The sequence below is a fragment of the Myotis brandtii genome, unplaced genomic scaffold (genome assembly GCF_000412655.1).
Source record: "Myotis brandtii unplaced genomic scaffold, ASM41265v1 scaffold1338, whole genome shotgun sequence".
Taxonomy (NCBI): domain Eukaryota; kingdom Metazoa; phylum Chordata; class Mammalia; order Chiroptera; family Vespertilionidae; genus Myotis; species Myotis brandtii.
The window spans coordinates 268,054-290,986 of record NW_005354749.1 but is presented as its reverse complement, the minus strand read 5'-3'; the positions used below and the strand labels follow the sequence as shown (position 1 = coordinate 290,986).

The 22,933-nt window shown below is 46.0% G+C and overlaps 1 protein-coding gene across 1 annotated transcript in view; it reads right to left on the bottom strand.

Annotated features, from left to right (window-relative positions):
- The window catches only part of DOCK2 (dedicator of cytokinesis 2), a 361,206-nt gene that overhangs the window by 262,390 nt on the left and 75,883 nt on the right, over nt 1–22,933 (bottom strand). The window contains exons 23-24 of the mRNA XM_014534868.1: nt 10,896–11,004; nt 1,458–1,528 (exon numbers count right to left, since the gene is read on the bottom strand). Of these exons, the coding sequence (XP_014390354.1) occupies nt 1,458–1,528; nt 10,896–11,004 (180 nt within the window). The remainder of the gene's footprint in view (nt 1–1,457; nt 1,529–10,895; nt 11,005–22,933) is intronic.

The window sequence follows — 22,933 nt, the reverse complement described above, 5'->3', positions numbered from 1 at the left end:
GGGTTTAAAACCAGATTCTCACTTCATTATCATATCACCTTATTTACTAATGTTTTATGAGCTTAGTAATGCTTTATGATAAGTCTTAAGATCAAACAAGGTCCTTAATTTAAAAAATATATAAAAAGTTGTCGGTTATAACCCACTTGGGACATGAAAAAGAAGATAGCTCTTCCCAAATAGAGTGAAAATAAAACTATCACTGAAACAAAATTATAGCCCCTATGAGCTTTCCAAAATGAGCTCCCTGTGTTCATTCATTCTTTCAAGTACTTATTAAGTATCTACGTAATATGTGACCAGCAACGTGCGGAGTAGTAAGGAGACAATGGGAAAAGACACCATCCCAGTGGCATGGAACTTGTGTTCTAATGGAGGCCCACATACGACACAGAAGGAAATAAACCAATGTAAGTGATATATGCCATAAGAAAATAAATAAGAAGTTGTGACAGAGAGTGATGGTGCAGGCTGGGGAAGGAACTTAATTTCTTTACGGAGTTAACTTCTCTAAGAATCTAACATTTAGTTTAAAGCCAGAAAGGAGAAGAAGCCAGCACAAAATTGTCATATAAACAGAAATAGGACATCAGTTAAAAACAACAACCAACAACAACTGGTGAGATTAAGTATCTACGTAATATGTGACCAGCAACGTGCGGAGCAGTGAGGAGACAATGGGAAGAGACTCTGTCCCAGTGGCATGGAACTTGTATTCTAATGGAGGCCCACATATGACACAGAAGTAAATAAACCAATGCAAGTGATATATGCAATAAGAAAATAAATAAGAAGTTGTGACAGAGGGTGATGGTGCAGGCTGGGGAAGGAACTTAATTTCTTTACGGAGTTAACTTCTCTAAGAATCTAACATTTAGTTTAAAGCCAGAAAGGAGAAGAAGCCAGCACAAAATTGTCATATAAACAGAAATAGGACATCAGTTAAAAACAACAACCAACAACAACTGGTGAGATCTGAGTGAAGAAAGGGGTACAGTGAGTAGACTTGTACAGGGGTAAAGTTCTCAGTTGTGATAAATATGCCATAGATACGGGAAAGGTGAACATTAAGGAAAGCTGAGCAAAGGGCCTGTGGGAACGCTATACTATCTTTGTAACTCTTTTCTAAATCTAAAAGTATTTCTTCTATATGTTAACTTGGAACTTAAAAATAAGGAAAGGGCATATCTGGCTCAGATGGCTCCACTCTAACAGCACAGTCACATTACAATAGTGTGTTCATTTCATGAGAAGAACAGAGTGAAGAAGGAGAAAGCAAAAGGGCATTTGAAGCAAAGACTGAAACCCCAAATCACCTTCAAGCCCAGGTGAAATGGAGACATTTATACCGGACATCAGATAGAGTGCCCGTCGGGAATCCCCCACAGGAGCCCTCCTCTGCCTCTGAGTCCCTGGCTTGATAACAGAGGCCAGGAAAGTACATCATAAGTTCTCACCTGAGTAACTTCGCATCAAAGACCGTTTCCACATCATGGAGGACAGATGGGATGTATTTCAAAGCCGCCACCTAGGTGGGAAGGGAAGTAAACATGAGTGATGCCCACATCCAACAACTCTGCGCGGTGTGGTGAGGAGGATACTTTGCCACTTGACACAGATCAAGGGAGATTGGTCGTGCATCCTGGGCACAGCTACAGTGATTTGAAACTCTCTATGTAGATTAAAACATAGGCAGGCATATACTCTGTATACAAAAGTAAGTCACAACTGCCTCTGTCTTCAAGGAGGCAGTAATGTATAGAAAATCCACAGACTTGGAAGTTATACGGCTCTTCAGTCAAATCCTGGTTCTATTTAGTAAGCCACCTGGCTTTGGACAAAACAACCTCTCTGACATCTCAATCTCCTCAGCTGTAAAACTGAGGAAATAAAACCTATTTTGCAGGATTGTGAAGATTAAAAATACAAATGGTAACTTCTATCATTATTGGAAGATGGGGTGCTTGAATTGTTTTGTTGGTAGCGAGGATGGCTTTGGACCGAATCATGCAGATTTTCTCTCCTTGGCCAATGTGTGAACAATTGCGGGCACATCTTGGTCCATTAGCTGGTGTGGGGGAACTGGGCCTCATGGTGGATTGTCCTTCCCTCTGTGCACCTTGACTGATGCACCCAGAGGCAGGAGGCACCACCGCCCTCTCACATGGCAGAACCATTTACTAAGCAACAGAGGGAACTGCCATTTCCCTAGAAGGAGTTGTAAGTCACATGGCTATAAAATAATGTTTAAGAATCTAGGGAAAGTGTGAATTTTTAATTTACTTTTTATTTTTCTGTATATTCTAAGTATTTTACAGTCAACAAGTATCACCCTTTTATAGTCAGACCAAAATAAAAAATAGTAAAAATTCCTTTCTTAAAGAAAATCACATCCTAGTCATATGCAAGTCAGCTTCTTAGTCAACATACATGATTAGGACTAGTCTCTGAGAAAGTTCAGTGGGGCAGAAACCACGCCAAATGTCACTGCTAGGTTTCTTTGTTAAACCTTTGTGAAAAGTGGCCTAAGCAAGGCCATTCTGGAGGAGCTGCCCAGCCCCTCCTATACCTTCAAACCTGGAATGTTTGAACTGGGCAAATAACATATAGACTGGCCCAACCAACAGCATCTTACCAACCACTGTTTGCAGAACTAATGGGGGAAGCACACGAACTAACCATAAGGACTGATGATTACGAACTCTTGGAGATGGAATCAGTAACCAGGCTTGTCTGGCTATAGAATAACTCAGTTTGCTGACACCAAAAGAAATTCCTTTATGCTATGCATGTAATCATTGCCCTTCCCCTTTCTCATAAAATCCCTTTGCCTTCACTCTGTAAACAGGACTCTATTTGGGTTTCTGCCTCAATCAGGGTTCCAAGAACTGCAATTCCTTCTTTTAATATGTTTTTATTGATTTTTAGAGAGAGGGGAAGGGAGAGGGATAGAGAGAGAAAAACATCGATGAGAGAGGAACATCATCAATCTGCTGCCTCTTGCATGTACTCCTACTGGGGATTGAGCATGCAACCCAGGCATATGTCCTGACCAGGAATTGAACCCACAACCTTATTTGGTCCCTGGGTCGATGCTCAACCACTGAGCCACACCGACAGAATTGCAATTCTTTTTTATCCCAAATAAATGCTTGTTGCCTCCCATTTTGGCTTCTTATTTTAAGTTAAAACCTTAGTTCAGCCCTACCAGGGAATTTTTTTTTTCATAGATAAAGACCCTCTAGCACATCAATTCAATAACCAGCCCAAGGTCCCAAAGTTAGTGAGTGGGAGAGCCAGGATTCAGCTTCAGGCAGGAGGCCTAGAGAGCCACGGTCTAGCCCTGGAGCTACATGTCCACCTCGCTCAAATAGCAACTGTCTCTCTCTGTGCCTACATCCTTTTCTTCCTGTTCTCTATCATTTTTACATGTCAGTAATACATGTTTGATGTGAAAAATGTGCATACGTTAATGCAATGGGGTGAAAATTGTCCCTCAAGTCCCACAACTCCATCTCAGCCCCAGTCCCTCCTCCCCAGAAAGGACCACTGTCAACAGCATGGTGAGTTCCTTCCAGACTGCTTTCTATGCATGAGTGTGTGTTTGTATGGGTATGCATGTATGTGTACATGTATGTAATGTTTACAGTTCTGCAACTTGCTTTTTGCAGCTAAACATATACCACTGGTATTTTTGCACATCACTCCATAGAGTGCACTTTGTTCATTTCTAACCACTACACAGTGATGCCCTGTGGGTACACTATACCATTTGAAGCCCTCCTGTATTGATGGACTCCGTGCTACCTTTAGGTTATCTTTACTATAAAATATGTAGTAAGAAAATACTTGACATATACATGTGTGTATGTGTAAGATTCGCAGTAGGATGAATGGACTGCTTGAGGAGAAATTAGAGTTTCAAAATGTACACACATATATACAAAGGTATACACATAGACATTTTAGAAAATAGTGTCATATTACCTCGGAAAGAAGCAATGATCAATTTCCTTTGACTTCTTTCCCTATGACCTTGCTAACCCTACAATATCTTTTTAATTTTGTCAATATGCTATCTAATTTGCAATTCTTTGGTTTCGAGTGCAGGTGGTGATTGAACATCTGTATTCAGTAAACTGACTGTCCATATTTTTTCCCTATTTCTCCTTTAGGGGATATCTCACTGGTTTGGGGAATTCTTTATATATCGCTAATATTAACCCTTTCCCAGTGAGATACATTGCACAACTTTTCTCTTGCTTGTCCTGCAGTCCAACTATTGCGTCTTTTAGCTTTATCATATCTCTCGTTACACAGAAGGATTTTAATTTGTATCTTGTCAGATTTTTCAGACTTCTTTACAGTTATTGGATGTTGTGTCTAGAGATTTATTCTTTTTTCTTTCAAATCATGATGACAGGAGATAACAAGATTCAAAAGCTGATGTTCCTAAAACTACATCCTTGTCCCATAGGATGGTGTTAGGTATTCTGTGGGGGAAAGGATTTTGCATTCAAATAATTTGGGAAAGTTTGGTTTAAGCAAAGATAAACCAGTGAGTGTATTTTTTTTATTGCAGAGCTTTTCAGCATTTTAATAAGCCAAGATGCATTGTGACATCCCTGCCGGCAGCCACAGTACACCTCGCTGGTCAGGCCATCTTTACCAGGAAACGCCAAGCAGGTAGAGCCAACGCAGACGCCTGCAGGGCTGGTCAAGCAACAGAAAGAAGGGGAATGCGCCCCGCACAGGCCAGTGGGAGAGATGCGCTGTGTGGAATGCACACTCTGTCCACAGGATGCATTGTTCTGATTCACTGAATTAACACCGTGCCAGCCAGACCAGACACGTCTGCGGCTGCACTTCTCCACCAGCTGCCAATACACTCAGGTCTCAGAGACACCGGAGGCTGAGGCACATGCCCTGAAAAAGGCTGGTCCAAGCACTCCAATCGTTTACTCATTCTCAGGCCAATGAACGGAGTTTGGGCCACAGGGACCTGGGCTGGAATCCTGGCACCGGCAGGTGCTAGGCCCGGTTCTCCCCAGCACAGCCTCAGCATCTCCATGCGGAGTGGGGGGGAATGGCTTGGAACACAGCACATCGGGCACCTACTGGGATGCCCAGCAGGCAGCAGGCCCCCAAAAGCGTGTGCGCTGGATCCCTCCTGCATCACCTTTCATGCACCTGCCCTCATTCCCCAGCACCTGGAAGAACCATAATATGAACTCATCCTATCAAAGACCCAAGTGAGAGAATAAAAACAGAAAGAAACGCTGAGCCAGTTGGGGAAGCCTGGACTTCAGCGTAGCATCACCTCCGGGCTTGGGGTAAGGCTATAGAGACAGCCCAGGAGCCTACAGCGGCCTCACAAGTCAGCGTTTCAGCTATTAGTAAGGAGGGGCCGGGCCGGGGGAAGGACCACTGAGGGAGGGACCCACCTTTCCAGCTTCTGAGCTCTGGGCTGGCAATAAAGGAAAAGTTGTCGCCCTGAGACGCAGAGGGTGTTATGAACTCAGCGGGAGAGTATTAAACTTCCATCTCGTCTAGGCGCCCTCACAGAGAAGTGGCAGGCTGTGGTTTTCTTTTCCGATGGGGACAGCCCATCTCTGACACAGGAATTTTGCCAAGTCTGTTGTCACAGCCACACTGTCACAGCACAGCATGGCCGCAGGGCTCCTGTCCTGAGTCTTCCCTTCCCGCTGCCCTGACACACCTGAGCAGAGGGAGAGCAGGTAGGTTCCCAGAAGGCAGAGCAGCTCAGCCGTTAGACCCGCTGGAGACCCCCCTGGGTGCATGTTTCTATGGCCCGGGGACTAGACACAGCTTCACCTGTTGGCCTCCTGGGAACCGTGTGGCTTTACTGTCACTGTTGTGTTTATTATATGTGATATTTAAGGAAAACACAGGCAGTATGTTCATGTTTCTGTATGAATATACATGTGTATATATAATAGGAAAATGCAAACATACATAATAGGATTATTAATCATAGGGTTTTAAAATAGCAGCTATTATTGGAAACATTACATGTATCAAATACTTCACATGCATGATGTTGTTTCATTCTTTCATCTACTTTACCGGTGGACACTGTGCTCTTGTTTTATCAATGCGGAAACTATGGCCGGAGGTTAAATACTTTGCCAGAAACCCTGTAGTAAGCAACACAGCAAGAACATGGACCTGATGCTGCCACTGACCCTCTGCTTAGTAAAGGCTTCCACTTGGTAAGTGGGGGGATCTCAATGAGGGAGGGAGAGAGGCTGATTTGGGGGCAGAGGTAGAGAAGGCACCTCCCTCTCTTTAGGACCGTAGTTTTTGAAAGAAGGTAGTTTTCTGACATCCCTTAAGTTAAGGACTCTCCTCACCACCGATATGGGAGCTGCAAGAATAGCCACCAGGAAAATGTTTGCCAGGTCATGAATGGGTTCATCATGTGACCCCCAAGTGAATTTCCTAGATTACCCATCAGCTCTGGACCCCTCTTCCAGAGGCCAGGCAGAGCCCCCAAGAAAGAGCCAGATGCCCAGCAAGCAGCGGTGATTTCACTGCTCAGAGAGGAGTCATGGGAGGACACGCAGGATGACTGCTATCCAGATGGACTTCACCAGAATTGATCAACCTGGGATGCTAGCAAACAACGAAGGTTTAAAAACAAACCAAACTGCTGGCATGCTGTCAAAATCAAAGGGGACTTTTCTTCTGAGGTTTTCCAGACTCTCTGTCTCTATCTGTGAAAACAGAGAGGGCTCAGTCTGGGTGCCAGCAGACACAGACTTCCAGCCAAGAGAGCCCATTGTGCAATGAGGCGAGGCTCCCCAGAGCGCTGACATCCTCCTCACCCGGGAGCGCAGACAGCAGTCCCAGCCCACCCCTTGCCAACCCCTTGATTTTAGCCAAGTGATGGCGGTCAAGGTCCATGGAAACAGGACAAACAATGTCACAGAAATCCACCACAGCATGACGAGAGGAAGGCATGCAACGCTCTCGGGGACATTCAGCCTCGTCACTCATCTCCCATGTGCCCCCAGGCCCCTGAGGCTTGGCAGGAGGCAGGCGTGGCTGCAGAGGCAGACTGTCTGAGTTCACGTCCAGCTGGATCATGTCTATCTAATGTCCTTGGGGAAATCAACACTGTGTGCTCTAGTTTCTTTGCCAAGAGAATGAAGGGAATAAAGTTACCTGCTTTATAGAGTTGATGTGAAGATTAATTTTTTTTTTAAGGTGAGCTGTCAGTATATCCACAGCAGCCTCACTGGAACAAAATGTCATCCTTCCCAAATATTAATTCTAAGTAGGGGGTATATGGTTGAGAAGGGGACGCAATTAAAGAATCATTTATAGCCCTAGCCGGTTTGGCTCAGTGGATAGAGCTTCAGCCTGCTGACTGAAGGGTCCCAGGTTGGATTCCGGTTGCCCGGGTTACTGGCTCAATCCCCTGTGTGGGGCGTGCAGGAGGCAGCCAATCAATGATTCTCTCTCATCATTTGTGTTTCTATCTCTCTTCCTCTCCCTTCCCCTCTCAAATCAATAAAAAATATATATATATATATTTTTAAAAAGGAATCATTTAAAGACCTGAGGTGACACTCCAGTGCCTGCTGTTAAATATTACATCTCACCTCTCCTACCTCTGGGGATTCAGCATACAGTCCCTAGGCCACTTAAGAACGGACCCCTTTCTTCCCTTAGTTCGGACATCTGAACATTTTATGCCGATTAACAATGAAAAGAGAGTAAAGAAAGAGGCAACCTTAATGAGCTCCCCTTCATGACTATGGATCAAATATCTCCCTTCTTTACTGTTGTTTATTGCTTATCCACCTGACATTTTGCCAAAGACTTGGGTCTTTCATGAAACAATCCTTGGTTTGGCTGTGATTAGGAACTCAAACTCAGGACTTACGCATCCTGGATTCAAATCCCAGGCCTGCCACTTCCTAGTTGTGGTTAAGTTGCTCAGCCTCTCTAAGCCTCCATTTCCTCATCTGCAAAGTAAAGATAAGAGAGGACCTGCCTAATAAAATTATTGTTATAAGTACCAAATAAGCTAACAATATGTGTAAAGTTTTTAGCTCAATGCCTGACACATAATAAATGCTAAAACATAAAATGGTGGAAGCGGGTATTCATTCTTTCATTCAATCAACCAGAAGATATTCTAGTACCTACTACATGGCAGCTGCTGGTTCAGATATTAGAATAAAAGAGAGAGACCCCCCCCTCCCCGCCTCCCTCCTGGACCTTCTAATGGATTCATTAGCATGAGTGGTAATTATAGTGACCAAAGAAGCATGTCATACAATATGAGCTTTTCATTTATTTAGACTCATCCCACCAAATTGGAGCAATAGTGAATGGCAGACCTACAGGGGAACGGGTCAAATGGGTCTGCACAATGTCTCCAAATGCTACACCTGGTTCCCAGGCGTCTGGTGTTGACCGTCTCAAGCTGCCATCCGTTTTATCAACAACACTTACAGCCTGGCACACACAGGGGCTTCTAGCATATGGCCCAGTATTGCAAACACATGGAACCCCCTGGCGTAACCCATTTCTTACGGCTTAGAGAAGAGTATTAACTTTGCAGTTAGGAGACCTGGGTGGTTGAAATCCTAGCTCCACCACTATAAATAGGTATAATTTAGGATTAATTATTTAACTTTATGAGCCTCCTGTGGAAACTGAAGGCAGTGATTCCTAGCAGATTAAAAACACTGTGTGTGAAAGCCCAGCTTCATGCTGGGTACCTGGTAGGTACTCAGGTCAATGGAAGGTGGTTTTAATGCTCTTTCTACCCTCTTTGAATGTCTGGCTTTAAATTCTTCATCGTACTGGGTGAGCTGCTGCCATGACAATGCTGAACAACGAGGGAAAGGTACAGAAAGCCATTCACGAGAGTTAGATGAGCCTTAAAAATGAGTGATAACTTGTTTAGGTCCCAGAACTCACAGTGGACCAAGCCGAGATTGAACCAGACCCGCTCCACTCTGGACTGAGGCAGGCACGGATTCGGGTTTCCACCGTAAGCCACTGGCCAGCTGGGAGTGTAAAGTCTGAACCACGAATGTCAATCATTGGCATTTTTACTGTATGCCTGTGCTTCATAAGCCAGATGTATAGGTTTGCTAGCTTTGCTTTTTCAATAAAGGTACATGCTTTAATAAATTGGCTTTTCGCAATGCAGTCACGGTCTCTTGTATAAACTCATTTATATGAGAAGACAAGGATCAGGGTTGGTGACAACCCTCTCCCACTGACTCAGGGGGCTGTCAGGAAACACCTTCTCACTCAAAATTTATGACAGACATTACTAATAGATCACAGCACCCTTTCCTGCTATCCCCCACGCAGGCTCAAAATCGGAGCGCCCGCCGTCTGGTAGTGCTCCACTAGGTAAAACGTTGTCTTCCTCTATATATGGTCAGTTTTTGTGGCTTTATTCCCCTTGAACTTTGAATCTGTATTTCCTAATCTGACTGAATCTTGAATGCCCTCACACTGTTTGGCTCCATGTGACAGGATTAGGAACACAAAACCCCCTCCCAGATTCCACCCTAGGAAAAGACCTCCCACGCTTCTGTTTTATGGTTAAGGAGGGAGGGATGCAAATGACTAAAAGTGATTTAAACTGAACTATGCAACAGGCTCTATACATCATGATTTACACACATTACTTTGTTTAATCCTCTAAATTAGGCATTAGGCTTCCCGTTTCATAGAAGGGTAACCGGAAGTGTGGAGGCCCAATTTCCCATCCCAGGCCCTCTGGCTCAAAACCCAATGCTCGTTCTCCTGCAGCAGATGTCAATGTCTGAGAAGATTCCTTGTGTGGGGTTTGCTAACATCTCATGGCCTGACCCCTCTCCCTCATCTGCCTGAAACAGCATTAAATTACCTTCAAATGCTCTTGCTCTCCATATCCGAACATGACTTTAAATTCTTCTTTGCCAACTTTTTAACAACCATGCAAATAGGTAGAAAGCATCATTGATTTTATGTAAATCCCTGAAGCTACATTTGGCCCTTAGAGCAAATCAAGAAAGAGAGGGAGCCCCTTTCCATGGCTCTGGGGTGGGGATCCATGCGGAGAAACCAGCAAAATCAGGGCCAAGTCCCAGGAAAGCGATATATTCCATTCCTAAACAGCTCCCTAGACAATGAGAACCTGGGTAAAAACGCATATGCCCAAAGCATAATAATCCTGTGAGTTCACCACATTTGCATAGCGTTTCATAATCTGCTCTTTTTCACACCATGCTCGTGTACTCCTCACACAAACAGGGAAGCTTCATAGATGAGGAAAAGGAGACAGGGGAGGTTAAATGACCAGCATGAAGTCATACTGCTGACAAAGAACGTTCTTGCTGACTCAGGTCTCCTCAGTTCTGTAAATGCTCATCAGCTCACCTTGTTTCCTTTCTTCCTTCTTTCCTGTCCTACCTTCTCACCCCCCTGGCCCTTTGTTGTCCCCCAGCCCCCCACAATACGTGCATGTATGACATCTTCCTGAAAGAGGCTCCTCATTCAAAGAGGGCCCGAGTTGAGGTTGCTGAGAATAAAACTCGGATGATCTGAAGAGACGGCCACCTTAACTACACTCAGCATTAGAAGTGGGTCGGGTTTGACCTACTTCCGTCCAGGTAGCAAGAGCTTCAGAGCTATTTTAAGAGGCACTGCTACCTTCATGGGAAACAAACCATAAAAATGCTCTCTCTCTCCTGCCCTACGGAGTCCTTAGTCTTCAGGATCCCTGAACCTATGGCCTTCCCAGACCTTCCATTGACACGGGGCTACGTGTTCAAGCAAAAGCAGACGTGATCTCACCGTGCTGCCATTTACCGAGCGGCGGAGGGGAAAGACAGATTGTTTTCGTGGCGTAAACCAACCTGCAAAAGGATGGTGGTTTTGTATTGACTTTTCATCAGGTTGTTGATGGATTCAAAGAGCCGCCTCATGGATTCTTCAAACTCCATCTGTTCTTTGCCTTCGTAAAGCCTGAAAGAAGACACATCTGGGTCACTTCTCAAGCCAACAGGCAATAGCTTTGAAGGTGTGTGCCAGCCACAAACCTCATTTAAAACTGGAAAGAGAACGGGGTGGGAGGAGGGAACTCAGGGAAAGGGAGTGGGCTCAGCAGTCCCTGCTGCATAATCCACTCCAAGGAAACCTCTCCCCCTACCCCCTCACTGAACAGGCCGCTCCCGCTCCCACTCCCACGGGCTCACAAGGTGAACCTGCCCTCACCGTCGTTTATTAAGCCCTGCAGAATAAGGAATAAAACGTGTCTGAGCTGAGAAGACATCAATAATGTCAGCCTCCTTCAAGAATCAGAGCAGAGATGGTGATCACCGCATTTTCAAAGTATCGTGCAAAGCATCAAGGCGAAAAATTCTCAATCACACGAGGGCCCCTCCGCTTGTCAGATGATTAGGGACACGCGTGTCCCATGTCAGGGTCCTGCTTTCGTTGCCCCGTCACTTCGGGAGCATGCTTATCAGCCATTTTAAACCTGCTATTTCGCTGAATAGAAAGGCCCCATGTTGTTATTGTAAAAAAGGTACACAAACCAGAACTGCATTGCTTGCCAAGCCAGACAGCTCACTACTCCTACCAGAGATCAGGAGTGTTAGCATGTTGACGGAAGCCCTCCCAGAGATCTTCAGGCCCTGCGCTAATACACACGTGTGACTTTTTATGGAAGCTGTGTCCGATGTACTAGTACAGTGGTCGGCAAACCGCAGCTTGCGAGCCACATGCGGCTCTTTGGCCCCTTGAGTGTGGCCACGAAGTTTCAATCGCACTGTACGTGTGCGCCCGCACGTGGTATTTTGTGGAAGAGCCACACTCAAGGGGCCGCAGTTTGCCGACCGCTGTCCTAGTAGCTCAGCCTCCACAACCTGAGACTTATCGCCCTCAGGGCCCTGCATCGGAGTGTTGCTCAGCGCAAGGCCTCTCCAAACAAGCCTTTATCATCATCTGTGGCATATCCGCGGCCTGACCTGTGGCACCTGCACACAGTACAGAGCGGAAAGCGTCTGTCCCAGCAGATAAGGAGCGTCTCCTGTCTCAGCCCCGCAGTCTCCGCTCCCGGGTGCCGGCTGAGGAGAACGTGCTCCCCCGAGATAAAACGACACACTTACAGGTTTGTTTGCTCTGTCAACCACAGACGGGCCCCTTGCAGCCACTTCAGCGCTGTCTCCACTAAATCCCCACCCACCTCCTCGCCCTTCTTGTCTCTCCTTTCTGCTTCTCTTCCACTTTTATTTTTTTTATTTTAAAAATATATTTGTATTGATTTCAGAGAGGAAGGAAGAGGGATAGAGAGATAGAAACATCAATGATGAGAGAGGATCATTGGCTGCCTCTTGCACGCCCCACACTGGGGATTGAGCCTGCAACCCAGACATGTGCCCTGACCAGGAATCAAACCATGACCTCCAGGTTCATAGGTCGATGCTTAACCACTGAGCCATGCTGGCTGGGCTCCACTTCCTTTCTGTGTGTTTCTCTCTGTTTACCTCTGAGCACTGTGCACTCTGTCTGTGAGGGGCTCTATGTTTGTCTCTGCTTCTCTCTCTCTGTCTTTAGTCTTTCTTTCTCTCTTTCTCTTGACTCCCTCCTACAGCCCTCTGGAGTAAGAAGCTTAAGGGTCAGCCAGTGCTGAGTGTGGCGGTGCATTACAGGCCCAGCAATAGCCGCTGACTTCCGGGTGTCTGCCTCAAGGCCACAGAGACAAGGAGTCAGGAGTCCGGGAGCAGCGTGTCTCCTCTCTCCTCTCCGACTCCCCCTTCTCTCCCCTCCTTCCTTCCCTGCTGGCACAGAGAAGCGCTTCAGTCAGCCGGCCCTGGGTTCCAGTCTCCATTCTGCCCTGGACTCGCTGCAGACATTATTGATAACAGCCAGCATTACAGAACGTCACTGTGCCCCAGGCACTATCCTCAGATACACACTAAATCACTTACCCTCACAACCACACCATGAGGAGGGCCCTATCCCCATTTTACAGGTTGACAAAGCTTCAGCACCATGTCCAAGGGCTCCCCCCCAGTAAGGACAGAGCCAGAATTCAACCCTGGCCTTCCATCAGCTGTGTACTTCACTGCCTCTCTTCATTCCTGCAAGCCTCAGCTTCTCACCTGCACAATGAAGGTGACAGCTCTATGCCCATGGACGGTGAGGAGACCCACTCACAGGCGAAGTGCTCAGTATATGCCGGGCCAGTAAATGCCAGCTCTCGTCTTGCTGTGGTTAATTGTGGGTGCAGAAGAATAACGTTTCTTGTCATTCCCAGTGCTTAGACGAGGACACAGACAATGCTCAAGAGGTTGCCTAAATCCCATCCAAGTGGAAAAGATGGGACAGGTCTGGCAGGGAGGAAGGGAGGATCCTAATTCAAAGGGGTGGTGGTTGTCCCAAGGGACAGCGCTGCTAGTTTTTCTTTGTGCCCCAAGCTAAGCTAATGGAGGGCTAATAGAGGGCCATCCCCCAAGCCTTTTCCCTTGAAATCCATTACTCTTTCCTTCAGTCACAGCCAACGAGAATCTTTTAATGAACATCATAATCCCTGTCATAATCCCAGTTGTTGGTCAGATTTAATACCCAGATGTGGCTGCCCACAGGGGACTCATTATTGTTTACATATGTATGGACTTTCTCTGTAACTTACTTGTGGTTTTGCTTGTGTGTGTGTGTATGAGTGTGTGTGTGTGTGTGTGTGTGTGTGTGTACCACCAGTTTTTTTTTCTAAATATATTTTTATTGATTTCAAAGAGCAAAGGAGAGGGAGGAAGGGAGAGATAGAAACATTAATGATGAGAGAGAATCATTGATCGGTTGCCTCCTGCACACCCCCACTGGGGATGGAGCCCACAACCTGGGCATGTGCCCTTGACCAGGATCAAACCTGGGACTCTTTAGTCCGCAGGCCGACACTCTGTCCACTGAGTCAAATTGGCTAGGGCACCTCTGGCAGTTTTTTTCTGCCTGTTGACCCTACCTACACTCACACCCACCTCCCATAATAAATAGTTCCAGGTAGCTCTGTCTCTAAAATTTATATTTTTTAAACAGAGAAACATAAAAATGGCCTTTGTCTATATATATGAAGGGAGGGGGAGAGAGAGAAACATCAATGATGAGAGCCCCACACTGGGGATCAAGCCCACAACCTGGGCATGTGTCCTGACCCAGAATTGAACCGTGACCTCCTATTCATAGGCCGATGCTCAACCGCTGAGCCACATGGGCCAGCACAAATGGGCTTTTCCTTAATGACACTGCTCTAGGGGGAGGGAGTGTCTGTGAACCCCCACTGAAGAGATCCCTAAAGCTACCCTGGATACTGACCTCTCCTGTGTCTAGTTATTGAACTCTTCCCAATAATCCCCCCCCCCCTTTTTTTTTTTTTTTGCTTAGACTGGCCCTGGTTGAGTTCCTTACCGCCCCCTTCTAGTCAGAACTCCACAGAGTGGGCTGGACTTCCTGGGTCCTGAACCAAGAGCCGTGGGGAGGAACAGTGAGCACTTAGTCCATGCTTCCCACTGTACAGATGAAGAAACTGAGGCCAAGGTGGGGAAGTGACTTGGCTTCCCTGCCGTCTTTGAAATGTTATTTGACTGATGTGGGAAGGAAAAGAGACTTGTAAGCTGTGGGAAACTGAATTTAATTTCGGCCAGAAGACGTGTGATTTGCTCCAGGTCGCAGACAGTTCCAGTGGAATAGCTCCAGCCAGAACTCAGCACGCTCCTCCTCCTGGCGGAGGGCAGATGACAGAGAACTCACAAGGACAAGACTGGGTGGGGCATCTGCCTCAGGGGGAACCCAAGCTGCTCACTGTCATTTTGTCACAAGTAGGTCCCTTAACACCACGCTCTAGGTCAGGAAGGGAAATGTATTCCACACCAGCCTAAGTTTCACAAAGGATAAAGAATGATTCTGTGCAGAAATGGCTTGCATTTTACACTGGCTACATCATTAGGCAAAACTGTTGCAGTCTTAACAATCGTGTGGTGTGGTGAGTGTGCGTGTGTGCACGCGCTCGTGTGTGTGTGTGTGTGTGTGTGTGTGTGTGTGTGTGTGTGATTTTTAAGCCTGGGGTTTTACTTGGTGGGAATAAGAAGTTGGAGGAAATGATTACCTTTGGTAAGAAGAAAGGAAACAAAAGCTATTTAGTTGAAAAGGGCTTTGCTACCCAGCCAGCCTCCTCCACACACTGGCTTTGTGGCTTCAGACAAATGATATCTCTGAATCTTACCTTCCTTATTGAGAAAATGGAAATATAATGCTCAAAGGGTTATTTCAAGGTGAAAAAAATAAGTGAGATGATGCCTTTCAAGTGTTTAATATGGTATCAGGCAGTTAGTAAATGTTAAGTAATTATTAGCTATTCTTGTTGTGCTGTTGATTCCTGTGCAGAGAAGTGATCATATTGGCAAATTTTCTGACCCGAGTATACAGAAATGAAAGGAATATTTTGAGGAAAAAGTGACTCAGAAAAAGACACATCAGGGCTTTAGATTATATGGGAGAAATAAATGGGCGATGGAGGGCCATTCAGCACTGTGGGCCTCCCCTGAGAAGCTTGAAGTGCAAAGAAAAATCATGCTTCATCTTTCTGCAAGGCTTTCCATGTGGCCTTGAAGTCAAGGGCACAGCAGATGCAGCTCCAAGGTCTTTTTGTAGCACCTGGTCTCTGTTATAGCTTCGGGAGGGAGACATTTGTTCAGGCTTCAGAATGCCTAGGAAGATACTACAGACGCCGGCCGATGGTGCCAGGGAACGAATTGCTGAAGGCCTGAAGGCCCTGGCCACCAGAAAAAACTGCATCCACCTGCGAGGCACCGTCCCGGGGCACAGGAGGCCAACCTCAGCCTACCCCGCCCCTCGCAGTGTGCGCTCGGGCTCCCAGGGCTCAGGTAAATACATTGCCGCTCAGCCTGCACGTGATTCATTAAGGAGACACTGTGCACAGCTGAGCCCACACCAACTGCAAATGGGGCCCCGTAGGGTGGTATGTGCAGTATTTGCACCGCCTCTTCCACGCAGAGGAACATTTCTCAGCCTGAAATGGAGGTGGCAGCCTCAGGCCACCAGTTCAGGGGAGCAGCATCTAACCAAGGCGTCCTGGGGCGGGAAAGGCAGCAGGTAGGTTCACTTTAGAATCCAGGGGCCGTGTTTCTGGGCTCCCGGCCCCGTCTCATTCTCCATCCCTCAGCCGCTCCTAGCTCCTTTGCGCCACCTCCACAGGCATCCTCCTGATCTCTTCCCCACCTCTTGGAGGCAATACAGACATTGCAGTGAGACTGTGCAGTTTCCACACCCTGCTCGGCCGCTTCCTAGTTGGGTGGCCCTGGCTAAGTTTCTTAATCATCCTAAGGCTCAGCCTTCTCGTTGGAAAAAGGGCAGTAGCCCGAGAAGGTGGTCCTACAATCAAGTAATGCATGGAAAGCAATTAACACAGTGCCTAGCGTAGTAAACACTCAATGAATATTAGCTATTGTTAAATTGTATCATGTTTTCCTTCCAGACCCACCCGTTTTTGCTTCGTAAGGAGACAGAAATCAGCATCATCAAAAAAACAGCCACTGTCCCACTTATTGAGCCCCTACTGCGTGCCAGGCACTGCCGTGGAGACATAGGACTCAGTCCCCGTCCCCAGAGAAATCATGAGGTAAGTCAACAGGTGCAGCATGTCAGAGCTTCAAGGGCAGGAACAGGGCATGAATGAGAGGGTCTCCTTCCTGACCCACACCTTGCCCGCAGGCCCACTGACACCACCACCCCTTGCTATGTTAATAAGATGTTAACATTAGTATTGAGCACTTTCTAAGGGTTAGGTACTCTGCTGCATTGTTCACACGGATTAGCTCATTCGGTAGAAGATATTAAATACATTTTCTAGATGAGAAAAGGAAAAAGCGGTTCGAGAGGCACAAACAAGGGAATGGAAGTGCGGAGGGAGCAGGGGCGCCAGCTGACACTGACCACCTGTCTGGTGACACCCCTCTGCCCTGGGCAGCCCCGTTCCCATGCCACCAGGACAGCCTGGCCCCCTCCTGCCTCCTTTCTCCCAAGCAGTCATGGAAATGCCCCCGGGATTAGCCCCAGGCCCCAGCTTTCCTCTGTCTCCCACACCCAGTCACATCTTTGCCTGAATATGCTCTTGGCAAGACACATACTTAATGCATTTCGCAAGTGCCTGGGAGCAAGACCGGATTAATTGGAAGGTTTTTAAAATGAAATCTCTGTTTTAAGTGTCTCCATGATCATCTCTGGAACTGAGAGAAACGTCTCAAACAATCATGTCACACCACACCATTTTGTTACTTTGCCACACAAGTGAAGATTCTTCTGTGCCCCCAAATATGACGCTGGGCACTGGAGGAATACTGTGGGAGGGAGGCCACTCACTTAGTGGACTTCCTTAGATGAAGGAAATGACTGCCACAGCCACTGAGGCTTCCTGTCCCAATGCTTGTCTCTATCTTCTCCACTCACTTCCTGTCTTTTCCACTAGGTATAAGCTCCATGCAGGCCGAGAGCAAGACTATCTGCCATAATATCCCATGTCTATCAATAGACCCAGAACAGGGAGAGGATGGGTGGGTGGGAGGTAATTAACCAAAGACCTTGTATGCACATATGCATAACCCATGGACACAGACAATAGGTGGTGAAGGCCTGGGGTGGGGGGTGGGGCAGGCTGGAGGGGATCCATGGGGGGGAAACAGGGAACGTATGTAATACTTTCAATAATGAAGATTTTCAAAAAAGAGTGAGTTATAAACAAATGTATTAACAAATGATAAATTATTAAAGAAATGAACCTCGGTGCCTTCAACGTAGCCATACAGAGTTATCTGACGAATCTGGAACTCGCTACAGTTAAGCTAATTCTAATGGTACATAAACGAGATCTCAAGGGTGGTATAAACAGACATCTTCAGCTATGCAGACTTTATTATTATTACCTTTACTGCTAATAAGAGCTACTACTTACTAAGCATTTGCTATGCACCAAGGACTGTGCTAACTGTATCAGATCACCCAAGGAGTAAATGGCAAGTAAGAATTTGAGCCTAAGAGTGTCTGGCTCTGAAGTTCACTCCTTTAACCACTGGGCAATACTGCCTCCAGGGAACAGAGACAAGTGATAGCTGATTGCCAGGCTGGAACAGGGCAGGTGGTGGTAAGAAAGCATTATTTGTCTAGGGGATGATGTTATGAGTCTGCAAGGGAAGCTAAATGTCTGGCTGGAAACTTTTTCTGTCCAAGTTCTAACTTGGCTGATGTTTCTACCCTGAGCCAATAGTTCGCTCTATTAGAACAAGTGTATACTAGTGACTTTACAAAAGAACCATGAGGCCATTCATGGCTTCAGAAAAGTTCTTACTCTGGAAAATTCATAACACTCTTAGGATCAGAACCTACCTACCTCTCTGCTTCTCTCTCTCTCTCTCTCTCTACCTCTCTCTCCCTACCTCCCCACCCCCCAGTCTGGGATGAAGAATAATTACAGCCCAATCAGGGGCTGAGTCTGTCTGAAACTCATCCTTGCATTTATCGATCCTACTTACAGAAAGGAGCCATTCAGTGCGCTCAGCAGGCACATCTAAGTCAAAGCATTCGGGCTGGGAATGATGCATGAATGGGAGGGCCTTCTTCCTGACTCACTTCTTCCCTGCATGGTCATTGTCACCATCCCCACCCTTTCCCCTGCCACCGAGGTCCATTCACCTGAAATAAATCAGAAACTATAGATTAAGATGGGAAATTTTGGTTGCAATGAGCCTGGAGTGAGTTGTCCAGCTCAATGTGGCCGGAGAAATTATTTTTGCATAGGTAACGAAGTTGAAATGTAAAGCACTATGGTGTTAGAAGAGAACGATTAAAAAGAATCAGAAAGGGACTATGACAAGAGATGCATGCAGACTTCATGTAACTGAACACGACCAGCAACCAACAGGCAGTGCTCTGATCAGCTCCTGATACCAGCCTTTCCTCAGTGACAAAATTATTTCTACTTGAGCTGTTACTTTTCCAGATTCTGACATTTGAGAAGGGATCGGGGGCCCCTTAGGGCAAAGAAGTTTCACTCAACAGTCCTCTTCCTGTAAATCAGCCCAAGTAAGAATGATTGGTAGGGAAAAGACAAACTCCACATGTGAAGATCCTGTTTTGAAAAAAAATGTCTAGAATGCACACACAATAAATGAATGCAATCACTAAGAAAAACTGCCTCAGGTGGAAGCTTAAATAGCCTAAATTTTTTTAAAAAAATTGAAGTTAACAATATGGAAGAAATGAAAGAAAAACATTCACTTTACTTTTAAAATAGGGCAACCCTGTGTAATAAATTAATAGGAAGTAGGTAATAAGACAAAAGCCTTGACAAGAACTCTCAGTTATGAATCAAGTGTGATGGGAGCCCCGTGCCATCCTTCATTGTACTGAGAGGGGCTGCGGCCTTTATATAATTTGGCAAGAACTAAGTTGCATAATTCTGCAGTAAGTAAATTTTCCCATTAGCATGAAAATCAGTATTGAGGGGTTTTCCCCTCAATATAATCAGAAATTGAGTGTTCCCAAAACAAAGTTCCTAAGGACAGACACATACACACACACATATACATTTCCATGGTTCCAAGACATTTGGGAATAATAAAGATTGCTTCATCTACTTGAAAGAGAAGCTAATATTCAGCAAGGTACTTCCAGCTCTTTCTCTTTAGGCCTGCTGTGGTCTAAGTTTGAGTACCAAGAAAAAATTAGGTTTTGATTGATTTTCTTACCATTTCTTCCTTTAGTATTTTAATCACCTAGGAAATGTCACTGATATCTCAAGTGATAACAAAAATTAAGTTGTAGAATGATTACATACATATCACACACACACACACACAGAGTAAAATCTGGAAATCTACACATTAAATTAATAATTACATTATCTCTTAGGAAAAGGATTGTGCATGTCAATAATTCCCTTATATACTTTTATATTATATGCTGATTTTAAACAAGTAACTTTTACATTTGATTTTTAAAAAGTGAATATTTCTCTGAGGTGAATGTTTCTCGCCTTCCAGCTCCTTTCTCAACAATTCTCTCCGCACCCCCCCACCAAGTCTTTCCTGAATTCCCTCATTCTCACCATGGGAACTGGGGCTGGAGGCAGGGCATCTAGCTCAAGGTCATACAACGGGAGCAGATTTTCCTCTACAATTGCAGAAGAGAGATGCTGATTGTTCGCCTACCTCCTGGTGCCTGGCACGGACTCCAGCTAGAGAGATACTTGCCTGACAAACATCAAGGTATTATTACTCTAAACAGTGGTCATGTCAAGAGCACCTGAACTTGGTCCTTTCAGCCTGTGGCTTCCCCGGAAGAATAATTAATCCCAGGCTTCCTGCTCTGTTCCACGGAGAGCCTCGGCATTTGGTGTGTGGAGTTAAATAGAATTTTTAACATTTTCCTTACTAATGGTGCTGGTTTTAAAAATACATGTGAAATAAAATTGTTTTGAAATCTGGGAACACCTGAGGAAGTGTTGAGTTCAAACATAGGTGTGCGTTACTGGAGACCTCATTTGAGCAGGATGGCTGAGGGCTAGGCCGGCTGCCAGCAGAGGGCAGTGGTCTAGATCCCCACCCAGAACTGAATTCTACACCAGACTCCAGCGTTAATTAGTGCTGTGACCTTTAGCAGGTCCCCTCATCTCTAAATGGACCACTTTGCCATTGGGGGGACTTTCAGGATTCTTAACTGGCTTCCATTGTCAGAGTCAGGTAGGGCAAGCCAATCACCCAAGACCAAGCCAGCCCATCTTCAGAGTTCCCAGCACGTGTATGACCCATAGGCCCCCCGGTGACAGTGTGGAATAGGTAGAGTAAATCTTCAAGAGCCTGATGGCATTCAGTCACCAAGCCCCATTTCCCCAAATGTCATTTCCCAGCTTTACTGGGATATGGTTGACAGATAACATTGTATAAGTGTAAGGTGTACATCCTGGTGATTTGATACATGTATATATTCTGAAATGATGACCACCATAGGTCAGTTACACATCCATATAATGTATGTGTGTGTATGTGGTGAGAACATTTAAGATCTACTCTCTTAGCAACTCCCAAGTATATAATACGGTGCTGTGAACTGTAGTCACCAAGACCATTTACTATACTCCATCTTTATCAGCACCACCTTCAACCACATCCCCATCACTTCTCACCTACAGGGGTCTCTGAACCCACATCCTTTCCTTCACTCCTAACACTTTCAATCATTTTTCCACACACTGGTAAAAGGGACCATTTTCCAAACACAAGTGGTCATATCGTTCTTCTGTTTGAAATCCTTTAGGAGCTCCCCATTCCTCTCAGGATACTGTCCAGAAACCATGGCCTGACCTTCGAGAATCTTTAACGTCTGATCTGCCCCTTCCTATACCTCTGGGCAATGTCCTGCTACTCTATCCCTTGGTTACTAAATTCCAGCCACCTTGGCCTTCCCACAATTCAACTGAGTCAAGCTCCCTACTATGCCATGGGCCACCTTTCAGCTTCATTTTCATTGACCACACCCTCCTCTTCACCTGCCAAGTCACAGCTCAGATGGCACATCCTCCAGAAAACCTCCCTGATGCCATGATCAGATTTGATCACCTCCTAACATGCTCCCAGGGCACTTCACACATCTCCCCTTGATTTCATTTGCACATACATGACCATCTGCTTAACGACTCCCTTCCCAGCTAAACTAAAAATCCTAGGAGTCTAGGCCTGAGGCCGTCCCTTTCACTGTCATATCTCCAGTGCCCAGCAGAGTGGCCTAGTGGCTACTCAATGAATATTTGTTGGCTAAACACTCCATTGTTAATGTGAACCAAACCTCCATCCCTGGAGAAATATTTAGACTAGACAGAAACTTTCATTACCAACTCCAGGGGTAAAAAGGGAAAGCAAGTCTTAGGGCCCAGCGTGCATGGAACATGGGATGTGGTAAAGCTGAATGTAAGGAACGGTAAATGCTGAGTTAAAGGCCTTTCAGAGGTGGTAGGCTCCAGGGGCAATTCTACAAATGTTGACAGACACCATGTACAGGAAAAACTGTTTACCGTCTTGAGATTTCCAGGCCCTAAGACAGCCTGTGAATCAGGTGCACATTCCTCCTGTCCCATGGGTGCCTCCCCAAATGGGGGGAAGGACAAAGTCCCGGGGTTCAGAAAAGCAGGCATGCAATGCATGCAGCCGACAAAGGTTGCAGTGTGAGCCAGGGCAGGGCCCTTGCCACGCTCTGTGGTGGCTTCTCAGGCTCCAGAGAGGCCACACTCTAAAATGTATAACAATGGGGGGCACCATATTATTACATATGCACTTCTCAAGTAAGTCCCTTTAAATCTTCCGTCCACCCCAAAGACTCCGACAACTGAGCAACACACTATTTCCTACTAAGGGAACAAATTCTGCTTTGGGGGTCACAAAGTACACCCAGCCGTCCTGATTCGGCTCGGCATCCCTGACAGTTATGTTCATGTGGTGAGTTTCACCCTCTGGCAAGCTGGATGGACCCTTTACCGTCCTGCATGTTCATATTTGGTTACCAGGAATTTACAAACACATTTCCTACGCCTATACATTTATTCGGGTAATTGATCTCCCACCTCAGCCATCCTCTGAGGAACTGTCAGCGCCAGTGTTTGACAGAAATCCCCCTCTCTGTGCAGAGGCCAGGACTCTGACAGCACACCAGATCCCAGACTCTGCACGAGGAGTTAACAAGGAAAGGAAAGCAGCTCCCGCTTCCACCTGAGAGAGTCCTCCATGGCTTTTCCCTTAACTATCTATAGCACAGACAGTCCTGTTCTGCAAAATTAAGCCATTTAAAAGGACAATGGAAGCCGACAAGATGAATGTCTTACACTTTGCTG